This window comes from Haemorhous mexicanus, chromosome 4 (genome assembly GCF_027477595.1).
Source record: "Haemorhous mexicanus isolate bHaeMex1 chromosome 4, bHaeMex1.pri, whole genome shotgun sequence".
Lineage (NCBI taxonomy): Eukaryota > Metazoa > Chordata > Aves > Passeriformes > Fringillidae > Haemorhous > Haemorhous mexicanus.
In genome coordinates, this window is record NC_082344.1 from 31,886,640 (window position 1) to 31,906,820 (window position 20,181).

The following is a 20,181-nucleotide window of genomic DNA, read 5'->3' on the forward strand; positions in this document are numbered from 1 at the left end:
ATCCTTTTGTATGGCACAGGTGAGAGACAGGGAAGGAGTGTTAAGTTGCCACTTATTCCAGCAGCTAACAAGTTTAAATTTTATAGGGAAAAAGCTGCAGCTCTCATCTGATGCATACTGAGTAACGCCCTCTTTACAAAGTGATCTAAACTATTTTTATGAAAATGCTAACCTCCCACATTATGATGTACTTTTAAAATAAAATGGTCAGAAAGGATAGGGATAAGACCTCGTGTTCCGGTCACAAGTATGTGATAAAAATCATCACTTAGAACTGGTTTTGGGCACTGTTTTGCCGGCACTGTAAGGTACTGCGACCTTACGTTCTCAAGCAGTTGTTTTTTGCTCCTTGTTGAGTTCTTCAGTAGTATTCTAAAGAAAAAATTGCAACGCCCCATGGTGACAAGGGATGCTTTGTAGCGTTTAGAAACCCGAGGATTTGAACTGGCTTTTCCCACGGGCGAAATAAAAGGACGGGAACCATCCCCCGCCCGTCCCCTCAGAGAAAGGCGGGCAGGAGAGGGAGGGGGGGAGACGGGCACAGCAGCTGCTTCTGCGCAGGCGCAACAGCCGCGCGCGCCTAAATGAGCTGCCCTGCCGGGCGCGCGGCGGCCGCCGACCAATGGGACGGGGCAGGGGGGGCGTGGCCGGGGCGCTGCCTCCCGCCGTCCGCGCGCGCGCGCCCGCCGGGAAAGGCGCGCGAGGTTCGAAGGCGGCGCATGGGGCGCGCGCGCGCCGGCCCCAGTCCGGGATGGCGCAGGCCTTGGTGAGAGAGCGCGGGAGCGGCCGCTCTGTGTGTCTCTGTATGTCTGCGTCTGTCCGCGCGTGTCTCTGTCTGTGTCTCTCTCTGTGTCTCTGTCTGTCTGTCTGGTTTGTTGTGGGCGGTGGCCGGGCCCGTTCGTAGCGCAGAGGCGCGGCCCTGGGCGCGCTGCTGAGGGGAGGGAGGGGGCCGGTCTTTCACTTTCCCCTGAGGAGAGCGAGGCTGGAATTGAGGTTCCGCGTTCTCTCCGTGTCCGGGCGGTTGACACAGGCATTTGTGCTCGAAGGGCTGGTCTGTCGGGAGCCCCGCTCCCCTCAGGCTCCCTCGGGAGAGCCGACTTCCACGGGAGAGTGAGCGCATCAAGGGCAGGACACTTGTGCAGGCACGCTAGAGTCGTGCTTAAGTTTTAAAATTCTTCATGTGTAGCGCGACACGAACACAATAATGAATGAACTTTTAAAGGCTCTTTTAGGTCCTTGGCAGGAATTTTTAATTTCTTTAGTCCACAAGGTCACTTGCCCGTGCATTGTGCTGCACTGTGCTGCGAAGGGAGGTTTAGGTTTATGTTCGAGTGCCGGATTGGCTGCGGAGTGTGCTTCTGTATAGTTTCTAAAGTGGTGGCTTTTGGTCAGTTGTTTTCTCGTGTCACCTGTATCTTCCTTCTGCCGCTTTAAACCGATGTTGAAAATTTGCAGGGAAATCTATCCGTATAGAGTTGGATTATTTTTGGTACCGAAAGTAACATCCAAAGGGGAATCACAATGAAATGCAAAGTACTGTCAGTATGGGCAAACTTCCGAAAAACGTGCAGAATTCTCTTGTGTTAGGATTCCATGCTCTCCACATTGCTAAATATTCTAAATTTACATGAATGAGGAAGAGGTTATATTTGTTTTTCAGCTAAAAATTTACATTTTTTTGAGATATTTTCCTATCACATTTGTAAAGAACTGCACTCTGCTTTCCTGTTGAATTTTTCTTGCCCTTCATTCCCATTTTATTCTCTACAACCATTGCCAGTTCCCAGGTCAGCAGCTTTATTTGATTACACAGAGAATGTGTTGCTGCTTGAATTATTACTGCTCTAGTTGTGGTAAATGGCTGGAGTCCTGTCTGCTGTTTGAATGACTGGTTATACTTAGATTTCAAGTGTATGAAGAAGCACTGTGGCATTCTAAGAAAAACAGTGCTGCAATAACTCCCACTCTCCCGCTACAAGATGACTTGAGAAGCCTCGAGATCTGCTTACTTGTTTTTCTGACAAGTGTCATCATGTTTAGTAAAAATTGATTCTTATTTCTTCACAGAATCGTTTAAAAAAAGACTACAGAGCAAGATTCTGCCACGGAGGAGGGTAATCTGCATTTGAACACCTATTCTTAGATTCTGGAAAACTTACCTTGATTTTTATCTTAGAGCTAAATGTCAAAACTACTTGATGTACGTTATTAAACTGATCATATGATGTTTCCCAAATTTCTTGTTTTTCTTAGTGGTAAGAGGAGCAATCACTGTGGGGGGACAAGGCTCTGAGGTTTTCCTTTGCTGAGGCAGCAGACTGTGGGGTCGCTGTACCTAAGGTACCCCTAACTGGGCTGCCTGAGTAGGGAAGCAGTAATCTGTGCCAACATGGTGCCTTTCAAGGAGTAGAGAAATGAAGCCCAGGCAGAGTTCCAGAGTATTTGGACCTTGCTGGTAAATGTAAGAGATGAGTTTGAGCATTTGCAGTGCTGTGATGTTCTGTACATGTGTGTTATGAGTCTGTGAGGTTTTTGTTGCTGAAATCCATTTCTGGAAATGCATGTCATGAGCTTACCAAATGTACACATTCAGCTGCTTTTAAAGGTATATCACGGTGGTTATGCGAGTAAAACTCCATGGCTTCTCTGTTATTTTGTTTTTGATCAACACTGGCTGGTGTGTCCCTCCCTTCTGCCCTTTCCATTTGTGCTGGTTTGAAATAATAATCCAACCAGCTGAGCTGCTCACTTGCTTATGGATAGGATACCTCAGGCCTGGTTCTGACTGCATCACTGCAGGCAACATAGCTCTAGGTCTGATTTATAAAAAAATTACTCATTCAAGTGAGACTCTAGTCAGCCTAAAGCTCATTTACCTCAGGGCTGTTGCGGTAGCTGCATGTTTTCTTTAATGTAGATAGAATTCTCCATTCTTATTATAATCTGTGGGCTTTTTTCCCCTGGAATTCCTGCTTAGACAAATGTCTTTGCAGATATCTGTTCATGAAATGCCAGGTAAAAAATGTATTAAAGTTTGAACTAGAACCTAAAATATTTAGAAGTGAAACTTTACTACTTTAATATTTGGGATAAGAGCATTTGTCAGTTTTGATTGAAAATATTTTTCTCTCTTCTATCTAGAAATAAGATTGATCTACAGCCAGGTCAAAACGTACTGAAACTCATACAGGATTGTTTTGAAAGTAAGCTCTTATTTGGTGTTTTTCTTGATTTGCTGACAAAAGAAAAGAATTATTTTCTTCCTTGTGTTATATTTAGTGGTAAGTACATAGAAATAAAAAATAGGGATAAAATAGATAAAAATAGAATTTCTCAGAGTTTTTAAGAACGGCCCCTTCTCAGCTTTTTAAAACTGTGTCTTAGCTGTCTTATAATCTCTTTCTCAAGCATCTGATTCCTTTCTTGTTTGGATTTACATGACCTTAGTGAGCCTTAGAACTTGTTAAAATAAATAAAACTTGGACAATTCCAAGATTCCCAATTTTACTGGTTTCTTTCTTCACAGGTTGCAGCAGTGATCTTACAATAAACTCTCCAAATTGCTCAACCTTTGTTTTGAAAAATGAGAAGACAACTTCAATCCAGAGACAAAGGGTAAGTTCTGTCAGTGTCATAGTGTAGCACTGGATACAGGTTCATGTGGGTGCAAGTTCAATTCTGTAGCATTTAGTTGTGTATGAGCACTGTAAAAGTATGTAGGCTACAATTTAACAATCTATGATAGTTGTTGATAATGTGTGTTTTTTCTTAGTTTGTTGTGCTCTAATAGTAAATATTCTATAAGTAGAATTATTTAGCAGGTTTTTTTCTTGCGTTTTTACTAATGAAAGCTTCTTCAGCTTTTTGTCCAGGATAGTTAAATTTCTCATGGTCTGAGGCTGAAGCACACTGCCACACACACCCACTGGTGGTGGGTATGGCTGTCTTGGACTCTACTAGAGTTAGTTGTGGTCACTTGGCCAAAAATATGGGCACAGTTCTTAGCTATCAGATGGGCAGTAAAATGTAAAGGAGATTCATGTAGAAAAGTAGCTGGATAACTCCTGATAGTCACCTGTACAATAACTTTGTGTGTCTGTAGCGTTGCTGATGAGTGGAAATAAGGTGAAGGCCTTGTTAATGTGCTACCTGAGAGGATGATGCCAATAATCTCGACTGTATATTTAGTTTTAATATTTTGATTTTGCTTTTTTCTTTTAAGTAGGAGAGTCTATTAATGGCAGGGTTTGGAAGAGGCAACCTTATAATGGTGTTTGTTTAATTTAGTCTGATGTGAGAATATAATCTCAAATCAATTCTACCTAAACCTCAGCCTGTCTTAGTAAAGGGTAATTAAACAGTTTAAATGAATTCATTCTAATGACAATAATAAGTAGTTTACCTCAAGATTAGCCAGATGTCTGGTTAAAGGTGCATATGGATTTTTACTGCACACAGTGTTTCACCTGTTGTTTGAAATTTACAGTTACTTTTAGAGAGTTTTACACCATAGAAAGTTGAAGTGTGTAGGTGAAATAGAACTGTGATTTGAATGAGTATGAATTAAGAGAAGAACATGAATTATATTCATGTTCTATAGAAATATATATTCCTGTTAAAATACTATTCCTTTATCAAATATTTTACTTCATCTCATTATTTGTTACCAACTATAACAGCCCAAGGCAGGGTCAGCCAGCTCTGTGAAAAGAGCCCGTGAGTCTGCAGAACCCTCACCTGCATCATCGCTAAAACCAGTCAGCAGCAGAGGTTGGTCACACTATTACTGAATTAAGGTTTTTAAAGTAATAGTTCTTGGGATTTGGTAAGGTTTTAAGTAAAAGAATTAAACCTGTTCTATATATGTGGCAGGACTGTCATGTGAATCACACCTGAAGCCTGCAACACCTGATTACGTAGCTACTTCTAAAAAGGCAGAGTCTCCTGTGTCTAAAAGTGAAAAAAAAAATACTTTAAAAGATGTTGAAGCACCGTGCCAGTGTCCGGCTGTGCCTTTGGACCCTGAGAATAATCGTGGGGCTGTTGGATCACCTTTTCCTGTGGAGGAAGCAGAAACTTCTCCTGTAGTTAAGTAAGTAGAGCTGAACTTGGTTGTGGTGTCATATTCCAGGTGTGCCCCCCACCTCAGGGTAAATCAAGTTTGGATTGTGAACTCATAAAAAGTAATTGAAAGCTTTTTAGGAAGTTCTATATCTGGGTTTAGAAAGGGCAGAATTATATTTTATTTAATATTCTTGTGATAAGTGCAGTTCCCAAGTAAAGGAAGCCTTTCAAAATAAACTCTTTTTTTCCAGGAATGTGCTCCAAAGTATCAGCTTCTCAGATCGTCTAGACTTCTTCAGTGAATCCTATCCTAAAGTCAAAGCGTTGACTTTTTAAGTTAACAAAAATTTGTTAAAGCAGAAATGAGCAGCCATTGTTCCTCTCACTCTGAATGTACAAATGCTTTTTTCAAAGTAAAATAGCTTCAGTTGTGATTATTATCTCATTGTTGGAAGAATTGAAGCTGAACTGCAGCACTGGCCAGTGTCCTGGCCACAGTTCTGCTTTCCTGGAGGACTGAATCTCTGGGGTAGATTATAAAGATGGACTGACACTGATCCCATTGACTCCCATTGGTGGAATGAGATTGGAAAGACCTACAGTCTAGGAAACCTGACAATTTCTCAAGCATAGCCTCTTAAAATTAGGAATTTGTCTTGCTGAGCAGCCTTTACTTTGGTCAAGAGTCACATGCTGACTCCATGTTACCTGTGGGCACTCGCTACTATACTGGAAAGCACTACTGCTAACCTGTGTTGCAGCAAGTTTCCAAAGGGAGGCTCGTTCATAGGAAGTGAGATGCTGTCAGCAGTTGCATCTGTTCATCCTCACAATACTTAATTGTGCACTCAGAATTTATAGCAGCATATTTGAATGCTGTTTCTCATTCCTAGATTGCATTTTGATAACTGGAGTACACCAGCTGCAGCAAAGAACCATGGAGAAGTGGAAAATTTGGAAGGACCTCAGCCTGGGAGAGATGAGCATGTTGTTCCTGTGCAAGGAACAGAACGTGTTACTGCATCATCTGCCCGGCCAGAGAAGACTTTCTCTTCAGCTGTCTTGGCAGCTGTAGCAACAAGAACACTTGGACAGAGGTTTGTATGGAGTCTTAATATGGAACATATGATGGGTGAACTTTATAATAAATCTTTTGAGGAATGTTTTGTGCTGTGTCTAGGTGTGGGGAGTTGCCACTAGATTTGGAAGACTGAAAGTCAATTTCCCCCCCACCCTGATTGATATGAATGTTTTTCCGTCCTTTCTTTAGATATTCAACCTCCGTATCACCACCATCACCTCATCCTGTGAAATATCAAGAAATAGAAATAGAAAATGAGTGTGAATTTTTAATTGATGAATCAGGTGGTGCATCTTTTACTTCTTGGATTTCAATACCCACTAAGAAAAAAAAATCAAAAAATAATGGGTCTGCAGCTCCCATTTCTAAACCTCAGCCCTCTGAAAAGGAGAAGACACAGAATAAGAAAGTCAAGAACAGAAAAGTACAGGCTAAAGCACTTACTAAACAGAAACTGGATCGTCTGGACGTTGGAGCTTTTGACTTCAAAGAAAAGTCAGTGTCAGATCCAATCCCTCATAGTGAAGAAAATGTTCTTACATCTCAAAGCCAAAAGAGTACTTATGTGGGTAAGTTATTTAACAGCTCTTCAGACTTTTCTTTACAGGTCACATTAGTGGATTATTTTCTGGTGATTTATAAGAAAATTATAATAAAGTAGATGATAGATATCAATAGATTTCTTTTTTGGTGTTTCAGTTATGCAGTTGGATTTGGGTGAGACAGAAAGGCAGTGAGACAGTGTCTTCACTTTTTTTGCTACATCCTTTGCCTTTCCTGTTAGAACATTAACAGTTAAATTAGCAGTGTTGCCTTTTTGTATGAAGAGTCCTAGAAAGTAGGTGCCCCACAAGCTTTTGTTCCTCTCACCATAGAAAGGCAGTTATATTTGGACAGAAAGGGGATTGAGTTTTAGGAATTATTTGTGAAGAGTTTTGTAGCACAAAACACTGAAAACTGAAAAGCAGACTGAGTGTAACATTTCTGCCTCCTTTTTTTATTAGGAAATACTGGAAGTACACCAAAAAGTTTTTTGTAGACTATAGTTTAGTGAAAGCCTTCTTTTAACCAGTGGCAATAAAACTGGTTTTGTGATACCTTTTTTTTTTTTTTTTTTTCCTTCCCCATTTTGATTCTTTGGGGGTTTTTTTGTGCATTCAGATGTTAACATATATCTTCAGGTTTAATGGGAAAAGGTATTAATGTTCAAATATTTTGTGTATTAACAGGAAAGACTAAAAGGGATGCACTTAGACGAGACTCTCCAAACCAGAAAAAGAGCACATCCTGGAAACCAGAAGCTGAAGAACTGATGTCAAGGTCTGGATTGGAAACAGAACCATCTGGTGAAAAGCAGTGTGAAACAAGTATGCCAAGTGAGGATTTGCCTATGCCCTCATCTGGGCATCAGAAAGAGCAGACTGTGTCACTGAAGAAGTCTCTCAAGTCTTCCAAGAATCTGCAGTTGGCTTCTAAAGCTTCTCAGCATTTAGTTAAGAAGAAGCAAACTGCTAAGCAGAAACCTCCGAAAGTCAAATTAGCTAAGACAGGGACAGTAACTCCAAGGAAAAAGCTTAAAATATCTGTCCAGAAAAGTAGTAATAAAAAGCCTCAGTTACAAAGAAAGGAGAGTTCTGACTGTGGACCTGGTGAAGAAGAGCTTGAAAGAGAGCCTGTAGAACTGAATGAAGTGTGCCCCACATCTTTGCATCAGAAATTAGAGACTCCTGTGATTCAGAAGCTAAGCAAGCCTGAAAAGCCTAGGAATGTATTACACACGCCAGAGTCACCTGGGGATGCCAGTAACAGAACTCCTCTAAAAGCACTCCAGCATCCCGTGGAGAGTGTGAAGAATCCTGGAAAGAAATGGTCTGCCAAGTCTTCAGGGAAGATACCCAAAAAGGTTCCACGTAGAACCAATAAAGCTCTTCATTCGAGCCCTGAAGGCCCTGAGTCTCAAACAGATTCTGACAGCTCTTCTGTACAGGACACGGCAAGGAAAAAACAGAAGTTACCAGATGTGAAAATCAAAAGTAACAAAAGAAAACATAACAGACAGCATGAACCACAGTAAGCTTTTTGTGAGATTCTTTACAAGTGTGGTATATAACTTGGTAGATAATTAAATACATCTTGTCAGCTTCTAAGCAGTGATGGCCCAGTTCAAGTACTTAAGGAAGTTTGAGGCTGGTTGAATAGTTAATAGAGAAACCAAGCAGTTTAATGAACATTGTTTTCTCAAAGCTGGGTGCCATACTTGGTGTCTCCTACACGAGGAGACTTGTTCTAATTAAAGTCTTCTGGTGAGACTTGCGGAGCAGGTCTAGTTTAACACAACCCCACCACCCACGGAATAACTTCACCGTCAAGTTTGTTCCTTTTTAAAAATAAATTTAGATAATACAGCATTTAATTCTTCAGCTATATTTATTTTTGTCAATCTAAATACTAAGTTCAAGTGGTCTAAAACCTGGTTGATAATCATTGGTCTTTGCATTGCTTTTTAATTTTTTTAAATCTTTTTTTTCTAGTTCTGTTCAGGACATAAAATTATTGACCTACATGTTCCATTCATTAAGTTTACTGAACACCAAATATAAGAAGAATATTGTTTTCTTTTCTAGGGATTCCTTTGAAGCTGGGAAGTTTGTGAGTTGCGAAAGGTAATTTCCTGAGTTGTCTGAAAAACATTACTTTAATCCTACTTCTGCCCCAAGGAGACCACCTGAGACTGGGCAGCTGGTACAGCTGCTGTGGTCTGTGCCCTACTGGTAACACACCAAGTAGAACAGCATTGTGATTTCTGCTTGAGGGCTTTAAATACTGTGCTAATGCAGTTAATAAAGTAATACAATTTTTCTTCCTGTCATAGATAGGGGGTCATAATAAGCTCATTGCCTTTGGGGATTTCTTTCCTTTGAGGCTTGCTTCCACATTAGTCTGTAATTTTTGAACAGAAAGATCAGTGCTCCTAGAACTTATGACAGCTGCACTAATAAAATTGATGTCAGGTGGGGTATAGAACTCAATCTACAATCCAAACTCTTTGTGCATGTACATAGGCATGTATCTTCCCCTTTCATGAGCTGGAAACTTAATAACGAAGCAAGCAGGAGTGGCAGTCTGTGAATTTATTAAATTCTTATGCAGTCATTGTACTGAAAATGTTGGGGGCTTTATTTCTAAGGGGAACCTACTGTAGACTAACTTGGACAAATTTGCTAACCTAGATAATTGAAATGCACCTTTTGGAGTTGAGGTGGATAACAGCTAAACTTCATTGGCACAGTAAAAGCAGTGATGCATAGCTTCAGATGGGGGAAGAAGGAAAGTCAAGGGTACTGATTCTAAGGCTGTAGGAGAAGTTCTGTTACAAGTGGCTTGATTGCTAGAGAATCTCTGTTGGAGTTGTATGTGTAAATTGTTGCCATTTTATGGGGAGGATTTCATGACAGGCTACATATTATTTTACTGTCCTGTCCTTAGAGTATGCAAAACAACTCTTTAACACGCTTTTATAGTTATGGTATATGGAAAATTGTAAGGTAATGCTACAGAGATAGGGAGAAGATAAGTTCTAGAATGGACAAAAAAGAAAAAGTTTGGGCAACTTCTTTAGAAAGGAGGTGTGAACACTAATTGTCTGCCTGATGACTGAGTAGGGGAGTAGTTCATGAATTTCTGACCTGTGAATTTTAAGGAGTTGTCATTTGCTTCAGTGTCTAATTGGTATAGACTTGTTTAAAAGCAAAATAGAACACAGCCCACATGATCTGAAAAAAACTTTAATTCACCATTCTTGGTAGTGCTGTAATGTTCCTTTGACATGTTCAAGCAGGTGTATTTTTTTTCCTTTGCAGTGGGCCTGTTCTAGAAGATGAACTTATTTCCAGCACTAAGTCTCCTGAGCAGGATGATATAACTTCAGGTAATGTTTGAACTTTGTAATTCCTTGCATTTTATGTATAAGCTTCTTAGAAACTGTGACTGACAGTTCAGTAATTTCTATTGTATTCAGCTTGTCCAGAAGAAGAAATGCAGATTTTATTGGCTGTGGTTACATTTCTATCCAAGTGTGTGGTACAGCATGCTAGCTTTATTGTGGTTAGCTTTGAGAACACAGCTCTCCATGTTTTGGCATCATGCATACCAGGAAAAAGTTATTCTTTCTAAAATACTGTGAACAAAATTTTCAGGCTCAGTTTGTACCAGTTTGATGTGTTGCCATGTGATGGTCCTGTATGCAATCACTTCAGGTAAACCTGAGCCAAATTACAGCATTGATGGAGTCATGGCCTGTGCCCCAAAGAATACTTTGGTTTAGTGTTTTTTGGGGGGAGAGGTTGTTTGTTTTTTGGTTTTTTGTTTCTGGGGGTTTTTTTGTTTGCTTTGTTGTGTTAGGGTTTTTTTGGTTAGTTGTTTGGCTTGGTTTTGTGTTTGGGGCTTTTTGTGTGGGGAGGGTTATTATTGTTTGTTTGGTTTCAGTTTTAAATTTCACTGCACAAGTTTCACATGTTGTCGTAATGAACATGAGCCCTGGAGATACAAAGTCTTTTCCTTAGTGCTTCAGAGCCAGATGTGAATGTTATTAGTCCATGCAATGATTTTTTCAGATACCTAGTTTTGTGTGTGTTCTGGTAAAAAAATTTGTTCTGAAGTTAGGTTTCAGTGATATAAATCCGAATGACCTTGCACTTTGATCAGTAAAATGATGTGTATAGTTTATAATTTGTCTATGTTCACTTTATCAAGAAGGATAGGTCTGAGGAGTATTTACTTGAATATATAATTTTCAAGTAATTTTTAAGTTTACTCTGTTTAAAACTAATTACAGATACTGTTTATCTACACTGGATTTCATATGTTTATAGCAAAAGGTGTTGGTGGAAGCACTATCCTTGGGACTTCTGTTTGTGTTACTTTTGGTTTCTTCTAGTCAGCATATTGAATAAAAGTCAGGAATAATAAATGCCTTTGGTGATGGGTTTTTGAATGTGTTTTCAGATAATTCTGAAGACTTGAATTACAAAGTAAGATGTCTGTTGTCAGACGAAATAGCAAAGCATAAAATAGGTAAGAGTATTTTAAAATATCATCATGTAAGTGTGTAAATGCAAGTCTGTTTTTAACTTGATGTAAATGTTGCTGAAGGAGACACACACCTAAAAATGGGTTCATCTGTTCATAAGTATTTACAGATAGGGTTTGTTATTTCTTCAGGCCTTCAGCCCTTCTCTTAATTTGACAGTTATTTTTTTAAAACTTCTAGTGTTTCTCTTTTTATTGCTCCATTCAACAATTATCTTTATAACTCCCACACTTCCATTTTTTGTGGTATTGTGTTAAGGAAACTTTCAGATCTAACCATCCTGGAGCCACTCTGGCAGTCACACTCCCACCACCACAGACTTAAAGTCCTGGGACTGACACCCCTTTACAGTGGGTGGCTCTAGACTCTCTACACAGCCAGACAAGGTTTCCTTCCTGGCTTGACTCTGAGTTTCTCATAGCAGAGTCTCAGACCTCTGGTTCCTTTAAGTAATTTTATGGTGTAGCAACAGAATGTCAGCTTAAACTGGAACAAAGGACTATCTGGGCTTTTGTGCCCTCACATTCTGTGTTCTCGACAGTCCGGGTGCTTCTGGTCCTTCCAGCTGAGTCCTCAGCTCCTGCTGTGTCCCTAAGTGTCCAGTCACTGGGCTTGGCCACAGGTCCCTGTGCCCATTGTGGTTCTAAGGGTCAGCATCAGCTCATGACCTCTTGCCTGAGGCTCTCATGCAGAGCTCAGTCTCTGGCTGGCACTGCAGCTCCACACCCAGCTGTGTGCACTGAATATATTCCTAAAAAAACTGAGTCAGGACAAACTCTTACTGTACAGTGAGAACATTAAGAGTTTGAATTGGTTTTGTGCAGTAAAACTGAGGGTGCAAATAACCTGCCTTCTGTGGTGGTCTGAGTCTGGGATAGAATGGAACAATGGTCATGCAGTCAGTTGTAGTCCCACGCTTGTCTGTTTTACATTGTGGGTGTTTTTTATTGGCTTCATTATTATTTTATGCACAACACTTCAGTTGTCTACCTTCAGAAACTGTTTCAGCAACTGTTTTGTATTTACCATTTTTAACATTTAAATATTCTTGATTAATTTGCTTTGAGATCTTAAGGGGCTTTTACTCTTCTTACAAACACTAAAATATCATACTGTATTCATATATGGCATCTTACACAACTTCAAAGTTGAGACTGTGTGATTAGTACATCTGAAGATAAATATCTGAGAAATCCTGGAAATGTGTGGTTTCTTTTTACAAAAGTGCTGCTCTTCTGGATCCTGGAACAGGACTTCTGAATCTGGAAGAGAAGGATGTACTTAGGCAGTCTTTGTTACCCTTCCCTTCCCATAACTGAGGCAGTGCCTTTTCATGGTTGCTAATGAAATCCCCCAGATTCAGGCAGGATTCTTAGTCTTTGTTGAGAGCTTTGTCTTCACAGAGGTAGCAGGTTTGCTGTCCTTAGGCTTGAGCGCCTAATGTCTGTGTATCAGTGGTTCACTAAGATATATAGAATGAAATCTAATGTCAAGTCAGGGTGGTGATTGTTTAAGAAAAAGGAGGGTGAAATACTGATTTATGCAAAAGAAGGCATTTGGTAATACTTGAATCCTATTTTCTTGTTGTGATAGTAATGTGATAAAAATATCAGCTGGGAAGGGCTGACCCGCTTGTGGTACAGAACAAGAGGAAAGAATACTTAATATTTTCTGTCTCTGAATTTTCCTTTCATACTTAATGACTTCATCCTTCAAATCAGTAATGCCTTCCAACACACCTAATGTTCGTCGGACAAAAAGGATACGGCTGAGACCTCTGGAATACTGGAGAGGCGAGCGCATAAACTATACTATGAACCCTTCAGGTATTAGTTCCAAAATACCAGTATTTGCTTCCTTCTGATAAAGCAGAAAAGAAAAATCTGAGTTGATCTTGTGCTGTGCAAGCCTCGAGATGCTTACTGTTGAGTAGCTTTTAAAAAAGGATTATTTGTGGTCTCCAGTTACATAGTCATCTCTCCATGTCATTTTTGTCTCTGCTGACACTCCTGTGTCAGCTGAAAATAATGTCAGCAGAGCATGTTAAGTACTTTTGCCTTCACCGTTGAGGGAAGAACAGAACAATTTCTTTGTACTAGTGGGTTTTTTATGTCAGATTGTGTGTGATACTGGAAAAAGAGACAATCTACTGGGTCATTCATTGGAGCATTTCTTTTCGTGTGAGGATTGCTTTTGAGAGCAGATACCATAATATTTTATAGTCTCAGTGTTAAATACCCTAAGTGAGAAAATAGATCTTGTTCTCAGGATTATTTTTTACTGACAATTCAGCCTAGTTTAGTCCTTTCCTAATTAATTAGTTCACTCAAAATAGTATTTTTTTGTGTCTGTAAAAGTGGTATTTTGTCTTAAAAAATTATTTGCATGTCATGGCTTTCTGAAATGTTCTTTGACTGAAATTTGATCAAATAATTTTCAAAATGCCTCAAGTTGCATTGCACTCCAAAGTACTTAATGTCAAAAAGTTTTTTGTTTTTTTCTGGCTTTCTAAAGCGATCTGAAAAGTTCAGCATCAAGGAAGTCTTTTCTCAATTAAAATGCTGCTTGGTTGTGCAAGTTTGCATTCTTTTAGATTTACTATGAGTTAGTGGACTTCCTTTTGTTTCAGGAGGGCTTATGATTAGTGGACTTGTGCATCCAGAAACAGAATCTCCCAGGAAGAGTAAAAGGAGGAAGGATTGTCCCAAGCAGAAAACAGATAAAACAGGTAGGAACAAAGACTTTTTTCCTTTGGATACTTTAAAAAGTCTCTTTAATCAAATGCTCTACTGCTCTAAGATTTTTATCCTATTAACACTCAGTTCTCTCTCTGGGTGAAAATAATTTTTTACCATAATTTATTAATGTGATCTTATGAAGAAAAACCTGCTCCTACTGGACCTATAGCAATGCTGTACATTGTTGTAGTAAAATTGTTTACTTTTCAGCATAAGAAAGGAAGAAATGCTAGACATACCCAGAAGTGCTGTTGTGCCTTTACAGCAGGGGCTGTAGAGACTAAACTGTACTCATTTTGTGTTCAGATCATGATGCTAGTGTGCATGGTTAAGGTTTAAAAACTTGTAGCCATTTTACTGATGCCTGTAATACATCTAAAAATGCAGCAGAGAGTGTTAGTAGGGCTTCAGGCTGTTGCAGTTTCAATACAAAACCACAACATGGTAGGTGAAGAGAGAGCTTTAAGAACAGTGCATAAAATGGTTAAAACTACGCAACAAAACGATGTTTAAGCAAACCGAGACTCTCTGGCCAGTATATAATAAACATGTAAATAGTGCTCAGAAAAGAGAGTAAAGTCCAAAAGCCAAATTATTTTTGCTGTGCTCTCTGGAAGATGTTGTAATGCTATAGAGCCTTTCTTTATGGGGACTGTCTAGAGCTTTTGTTTGAAGCTGAAACATTTCTCTGTGAAGTTATAGAACTATTAAAAACAAATACTGACAAACGTGGAAAATGCCATATGGTTCTAGTACTAAACTAATCAGGACTGACATAATCATCAGAGAAATAAGGAAGAAAACAATACCTGTTGGTGCCAATTTCTGATTTTACATGTGTTTCATGTAAGTTTTATTCCTTACCTCAGAAAGATAGTGGTAGCACTAGAGAAGGTTTAGGGAAAGCTCATCAAAAACCTAGAAGGAGTTCCTGTAGTGAATTCTCCTCAGCCCTGAAGAGGCTACTATGGAGGCCTCTAAGGAAGAGGTCTAAAAACACCTCTGAAATCATGAGTGACATAGAGAAGGAAAATAGAAGTAAATGGTCTCGTTGGGGTTTTCTGCTTGTTTTTTTAAACACAAGAACTAGAAGGTATAGAAGGAAGACAGTGAGAGCTGGGTTATTCAGCAAAGTAAGGTAGCCATTCTCGCTGTGTGCTTCCTGCCCATAATATTATGCATAAAAGTATTTATGTGCTTTCAAGGCAAAAACCAGATATGTTAACAGGAGAGTTAATACCTCTAAATAAAGTATGGGAGCTCCAGGTTAGAGGTGGGAAGTATTCAATTGAATATATTATACTGAGTATATTATTATGGCATTTTGAGGAATGGAAGGAGTATCTGCTTTGGGCCACTGATGGGAGACAGGATCCTGGTATAGATCAATATTTGATCTAAGTACAGTTTATATTGTAATATAAATCACTTGCAGCCCATGAGAGCCTGAGCTGATAGTGACTGTTCATATTGTATCTTACAAGAACTATTGGTTGCTTCAAGTGCCTTTGAACTGTCTTCCAGAAGTGATTGATTTCCTCTGTGGCAGACATTCATCCTCAGAGATAGTCTTTCACTCACATCCTTGAGTCTTAGTGATGCATGTAAGGCCTGTCAGCCAAGTAAAATTTCTAGCACAAATTCTTAAATGTTAGTTATACAATAAAAATTCTGGTTTTATAGCTATAGAGTTGTACCTGTTGCTGCTTCTTTTGATAGAGAGATGGTTATGTCGGAACAAAGCTGTTGAAACACAGTAACTTTCTTCCTCCCCCTGATTGTCTTACTGTAAGAGTATTTAAGCTGCCATGAGTGCCTACAAAGTGCTATAGCTTGCCTTTAGCATGCTTCTTCTCTCTGTGTTTAAAGAAATTTCCTGTGCATTGTAGAGCTAAAATTGTCTGCTTAAGAGAGTTCTGCAAGAGAGCTTTGGGATATTTATTCTGCCGTGAACATTCTAAAGCATCTCTTTTCTGTTTGAAAAGCATAGTGTTGTCATCAATTCTTAGGATATTTCTTTCTCTGGAAAAGTCCTTTTTATTATAGCAATAGTTCTCAGATTTACAGCTTAGAGTGAGATTCCTGTAATGTTATTTCTTGAGAAAAGGAAAATTGGACATGAGCTTATCTTTGAACGCTTTCTCTAAGTCCCCTGATGCCTATCAACAATAGGTTGAGCAAAACCACCTGTTCTTCACTCTTCATCATGTATTTCATATTCTCTCAGCATCTGTTGCTAGAAAAACGCTTCTCTCAAAACATAGAGTTTAGTTTTGAATAAATACTGTTGTTAATAGCATAGGATAAATAGTTGGCATTTCAGCAGGAAGTTCCTTAGGATTTAGAGAGTGTTCATGTATAACACACGGAAATTATTTCAATGAAAAAGACAATTTCAAAGAATTGTTATGGATGATTTTCTTTATTTGAAGGAAGAGTGTTCAGTCTCTTTAGTCACTTATTAAAGGAAATTTAAGTACTTAATGTGTGACGTTAGAATTGTGAAAAAGTTGTTGTTAAATTATTAACTTTTTGAAATCTATATTGATTACTTTTTTGTTCTTGGTTTGGTTTCTTTGTATCCTCAGATAAAGGAGAGATACCTGCAAGTTTGGACCCCAACATAGCTGATGTATCTAAGCCAATCATTGTACTGGACCCAGTAACAAATAATGAAGTACATCTAGGTGAGTTGATTGATGGGACCAAGGAACTTCCTGAATTATGTAGACATATGAGAAAAAAAAAGTTCATGCCACATTGAGCATAAGAAGGTGAGGATCTGAAATGTTAATTTCTCTTCTGGAGAAAGTTCTGAGGGAGACATAAGAAGTGTCCTAATTTTTCAGCTAAATGTTGAATCTAGCTTTTGGAGGTGCTGCACTGAAACAATGTGTATTTCACTGAACATGTAGCAAGACTAATTATGTGATAGCATTAATTTTAATCTCCTGAACATTTTTTGTAGATTGTATAAACACTGCAGACAGTCACACTTACTTCTTCAAAGATGAAGCAATAGAAATACACAAAACTTTGAATACGTCTCTTTTTGCAACTGGTAGATTGATTCTGAAACCATATAAAGAAAAGGGGCAGCAGTTTGTCGACATGGATACACTAGTAAGTGTGCTTTTTAAAAATTTTTATGAAATGGACTTCGTAAACAGAAGATCTGTTGGGGTGGTTAGAAATAACATATGAAGTTGAGAGGTCTGCCCCACCCCCCAAAACAAATGAACATTAATGAATTGTTTGCTGAAGGTTCTTTGCATGCACATTGCCCTGCTTTGCTTTGTATTAAATCTGTATGTCCATCTGCTCCTACTTTGTGAATCTTGCAGGCAAGATAGAAATATCTGAAAAATAAAACTGGACCCCATCCCCCTTTTGAGGTGTGCATCTTATTTTTCATCAGTATGGGGAAAAAAGATTGCAGCTCTGCTGGCTGATTTGGGTTTTTATCTTTGTTATGTGTGTGTGTTTTCTTGGATATCTTCCTTAAAAGGTGCTAACCTTAGAACCCTTTGGCTTCCATTAAGGCTTTCCATATTATCCATGGCAAAGTTATGGTGACGTTACATAACACATCATATTACCTGACTACAGGGGACTGCTTCTATGTTCCAGCAGGTGAGTGTGTGTGTCTGAAACCCATTTATTGGGGGGTGCAGGAGGCTAAATCAGTATGCCAGGAATCAAAACCAAACAGAATGATTGAACAGAGAATGGGACAGTATGGGGTGAGGAAGAATGGAATGTGACACAACACTGGACTTGGGTCTAATGGTTGAATGCAGGGATACACATACCTCTTGTTTATGTGAGGTGGCCTCAAAGTTTTGATGACACTACCAAGTTCTTAGACTAAATTTCTCTTGGTTTTCTGGTTCTGCCACTAGCTGTAATGTTGAGGAAACATCACAGACAGCCTAATGTTACTAGTAATTAATAGAATTGTTTCTGTCACCATATGCTTGCTGCTTTTTTCCTATGTAAAATTATGAAAATCCGTTTGGATCAGTTCACTATATTTTGTGCTTTGTGCTTGTAAATAGAAGGTTCAAACTATCATTTTGAATAGGTTGTAACTTCATATGTTTTCTTGAGAATTTAAAGACCTGATTTTGTCCTTCTGATATAAAAGTGGCATGAATCCTATATGGGAGGTTTTTCATCAGTGGGTTAAGACACTAGTCTGGAGATTCCATAGTAGTGTTAAAGCAGGCTGTACATGAAGCTGTAGAGAGCTTTTGTATGGCTTTGTTGTGAAGAGGCTTATCTTTAGGAAATGAGGAATTAGCCCATTTTTTCCCTGTTAACTTTTCAGCACAGTGTCCTGACTGAACAGTCATTGCTTAGTTAATGCTTGGTGCTTTGAAGCTGTTTTTTGGTGTTACAATCTTAAAAGTCTAGTGGGTCTGCAGAGTCAATTTTGTCATTTGCTTTCTGGGAAAGCAGATGATATAAAATGCTGAAAGTTTTGTATGACCATAAGGATCTACACTTCATTCTTCCCTGCTTCCTGATGGCCAGTCTCCGTATGGCTGGATGGGCAATGCAGTGTTTGTGGCCAGTGATCCCTGTAATTCACCGTGTGGCTGTATATGAATGTGAGGATGTTGTTCATTCCCAGTGTTCAGGGCCTATTAGATAATTCTATTTTGTGGTCATGTTAGTGTGCAAATCTTGAGTGTAGATCTGCAGATAAGTTTCCATGTGCAGTTTTTGTTGATAGTTTCTGTAGGAATAAATTAAAGTAAATTCAGTCACCTTAAAGTTTTATTGTGGGTTTTGCGAGCTGAGAGCTCATGCCTGTTACATTCTTCTCAGTAAAAATCTTCTAAGCACAGATGAAAGTAAATGACATTAGGTGTATTCCTTGTCATCTCTTTGAAAAGCACTGACATGCCTGTAAGAGTGGCATCCTAGATTAAGAGCTAATATTCTTTCTGTTAAAATATATAAAATGGAACTATACTTGGCTGAAGACAGGAGAGGACCTAAAATATTGCCAGTGGATACTAAGGAAACCTTAATGTGTTTTTCTTTGTAGGAAATGGATATAACATACGTAATCTTCTGAATGAAGAAAGTGTTCTTCTCTTCACACAACTCAAAGACAGGTGAAGAACTTTCTGCAAAGAAGTTTGCTTAAACACTTGTCAAATTTTTGTATGTTCTGAAGTCCTTTTTACGTACAAAAATGTTTGAGTGGGCTCACCCTAACATTACAAATGAATACAGAGCAGCTGAAATCAAGATAAGAAGAGTTGAGGGAAAAAAACCAGAAGAATGTTGGTAGTTTGCTGTCAAACTGAAATGACATACTGAAGGGCCTTGCTCTGCATCAGTTACTGTTCTTGTGCCATCCAGTGACAGAAGGATATAAGTATGAAATGTGTGGGTGTATTTGTTGTTCTAAATTGTATCAATATGCTTAATCTCCCTAAAGATGCTTAGCACTTGAAAAAACGTTGGCATCCTCAGCTAACATCTGATAGATAGCTCTAACGACTGCCTGGTACAACCTGCTTAGAATAATCTCTGTTTAAATGACAAACCTGCTGTTTGCATTCCAGTAATTGTTGTCTAGGAGATGGGCTGCTGCAAGGCTGCTGTGCTGGGGTCCAGCTGCCTTCTCATATGTTAACGACAGGCAACTCTTCCTTGTCTGGCAGCTGGATGATTAGTGCCTCCAATCTGAATAGGAAAATAGGAGCTCTTAAGTAGGAGCTTATCAGTTGTGTCTTTTGTGTATAAGCTATGGCCTGATTAGCTCTGAACATTGTTGATAGCTTTATTTTGTGTAACAGTGATAGGTCATTGCCAAATGTATTACTTTAATATCTCCTTTTGATTTGCTTGCTGTGTTCCTGGATAATAATGAGGACCTTTGGGAAAGCTGTAATTATACTGTATACTCCAGAAGCCAAGTCTAGACAGCAGATGGTATACATAGCATTTGTCTCCCAAGCTCTTCGAGGTTCCTTCTGGCTGAAGATAAGGATAAACTACAGCTATTCTCATATGCTGCTTTCTCTCTCTGGTCATTGCTATCCTTGAAGAGAAGGAGATAAGGAAAATTGAATTGGAATCCTGAACTCTTAAGGACTTGAAGATTGAGCACTAACCTTGTAACCAGTCTTGGCCATGATCTTTATGCTAAATCTAGAGTATACATTAAAGTAGGAAAGAGGAATTGGCTT

General features: G+C 39.0%; 1 protein-coding gene across 1 annotated transcript in view; it reads left to right on the forward strand.

Moving 5' to 3' along the window:
• Nucleotides 1-665: 665 nt before the first annotated feature.
• CENPC (centromere protein C) overlaps nt 666-20,181 on the forward strand; it is a 28,131-nt gene continuing 8,615 nt past the window's right edge. The window contains exons 1-18 of the mRNA XM_059844325.1: nt 666-766; nt 2,068-2,114; nt 3,142-3,203; nt 3,527-3,615; nt 4,680-4,770; nt 4,873-5,092; nt 5,958-6,161; nt 6,335-6,714; nt 7,375-8,215; nt 8,770-8,808; nt 10,006-10,073; nt 11,150-11,218; nt 12,956-13,060; nt 13,864-13,962; nt 16,561-16,659; nt 16,941-17,095; nt 17,515-17,605; nt 19,029-19,098. Coding sequence (XP_059700308.1) covers nt 752-766; nt 2,068-2,114; nt 3,142-3,203; nt 3,527-3,615; nt 4,680-4,770; nt 4,873-5,092; nt 5,958-6,161; nt 6,335-6,714; nt 7,375-8,215; nt 8,770-8,808; nt 10,006-10,073; nt 11,150-11,218; nt 12,956-13,060; nt 13,864-13,962; nt 16,561-16,659; nt 16,941-17,095; nt 17,515-17,605; nt 19,029-19,098 — 2,744 coding nt within the window. The 5' untranslated portion in view covers nt 666-751. The remainder of the gene's footprint in view (nt 767-2,067; nt 2,115-3,141; nt 3,204-3,526; nt 3,616-4,679; nt 4,771-4,872; nt 5,093-5,957; nt 6,162-6,334; nt 6,715-7,374; nt 8,216-8,769; nt 8,809-10,005; nt 10,074-11,149; nt 11,219-12,955; nt 13,061-13,863; nt 13,963-16,560; nt 16,660-16,940; nt 17,096-17,514; nt 17,606-19,028; nt 19,099-20,181) is intronic.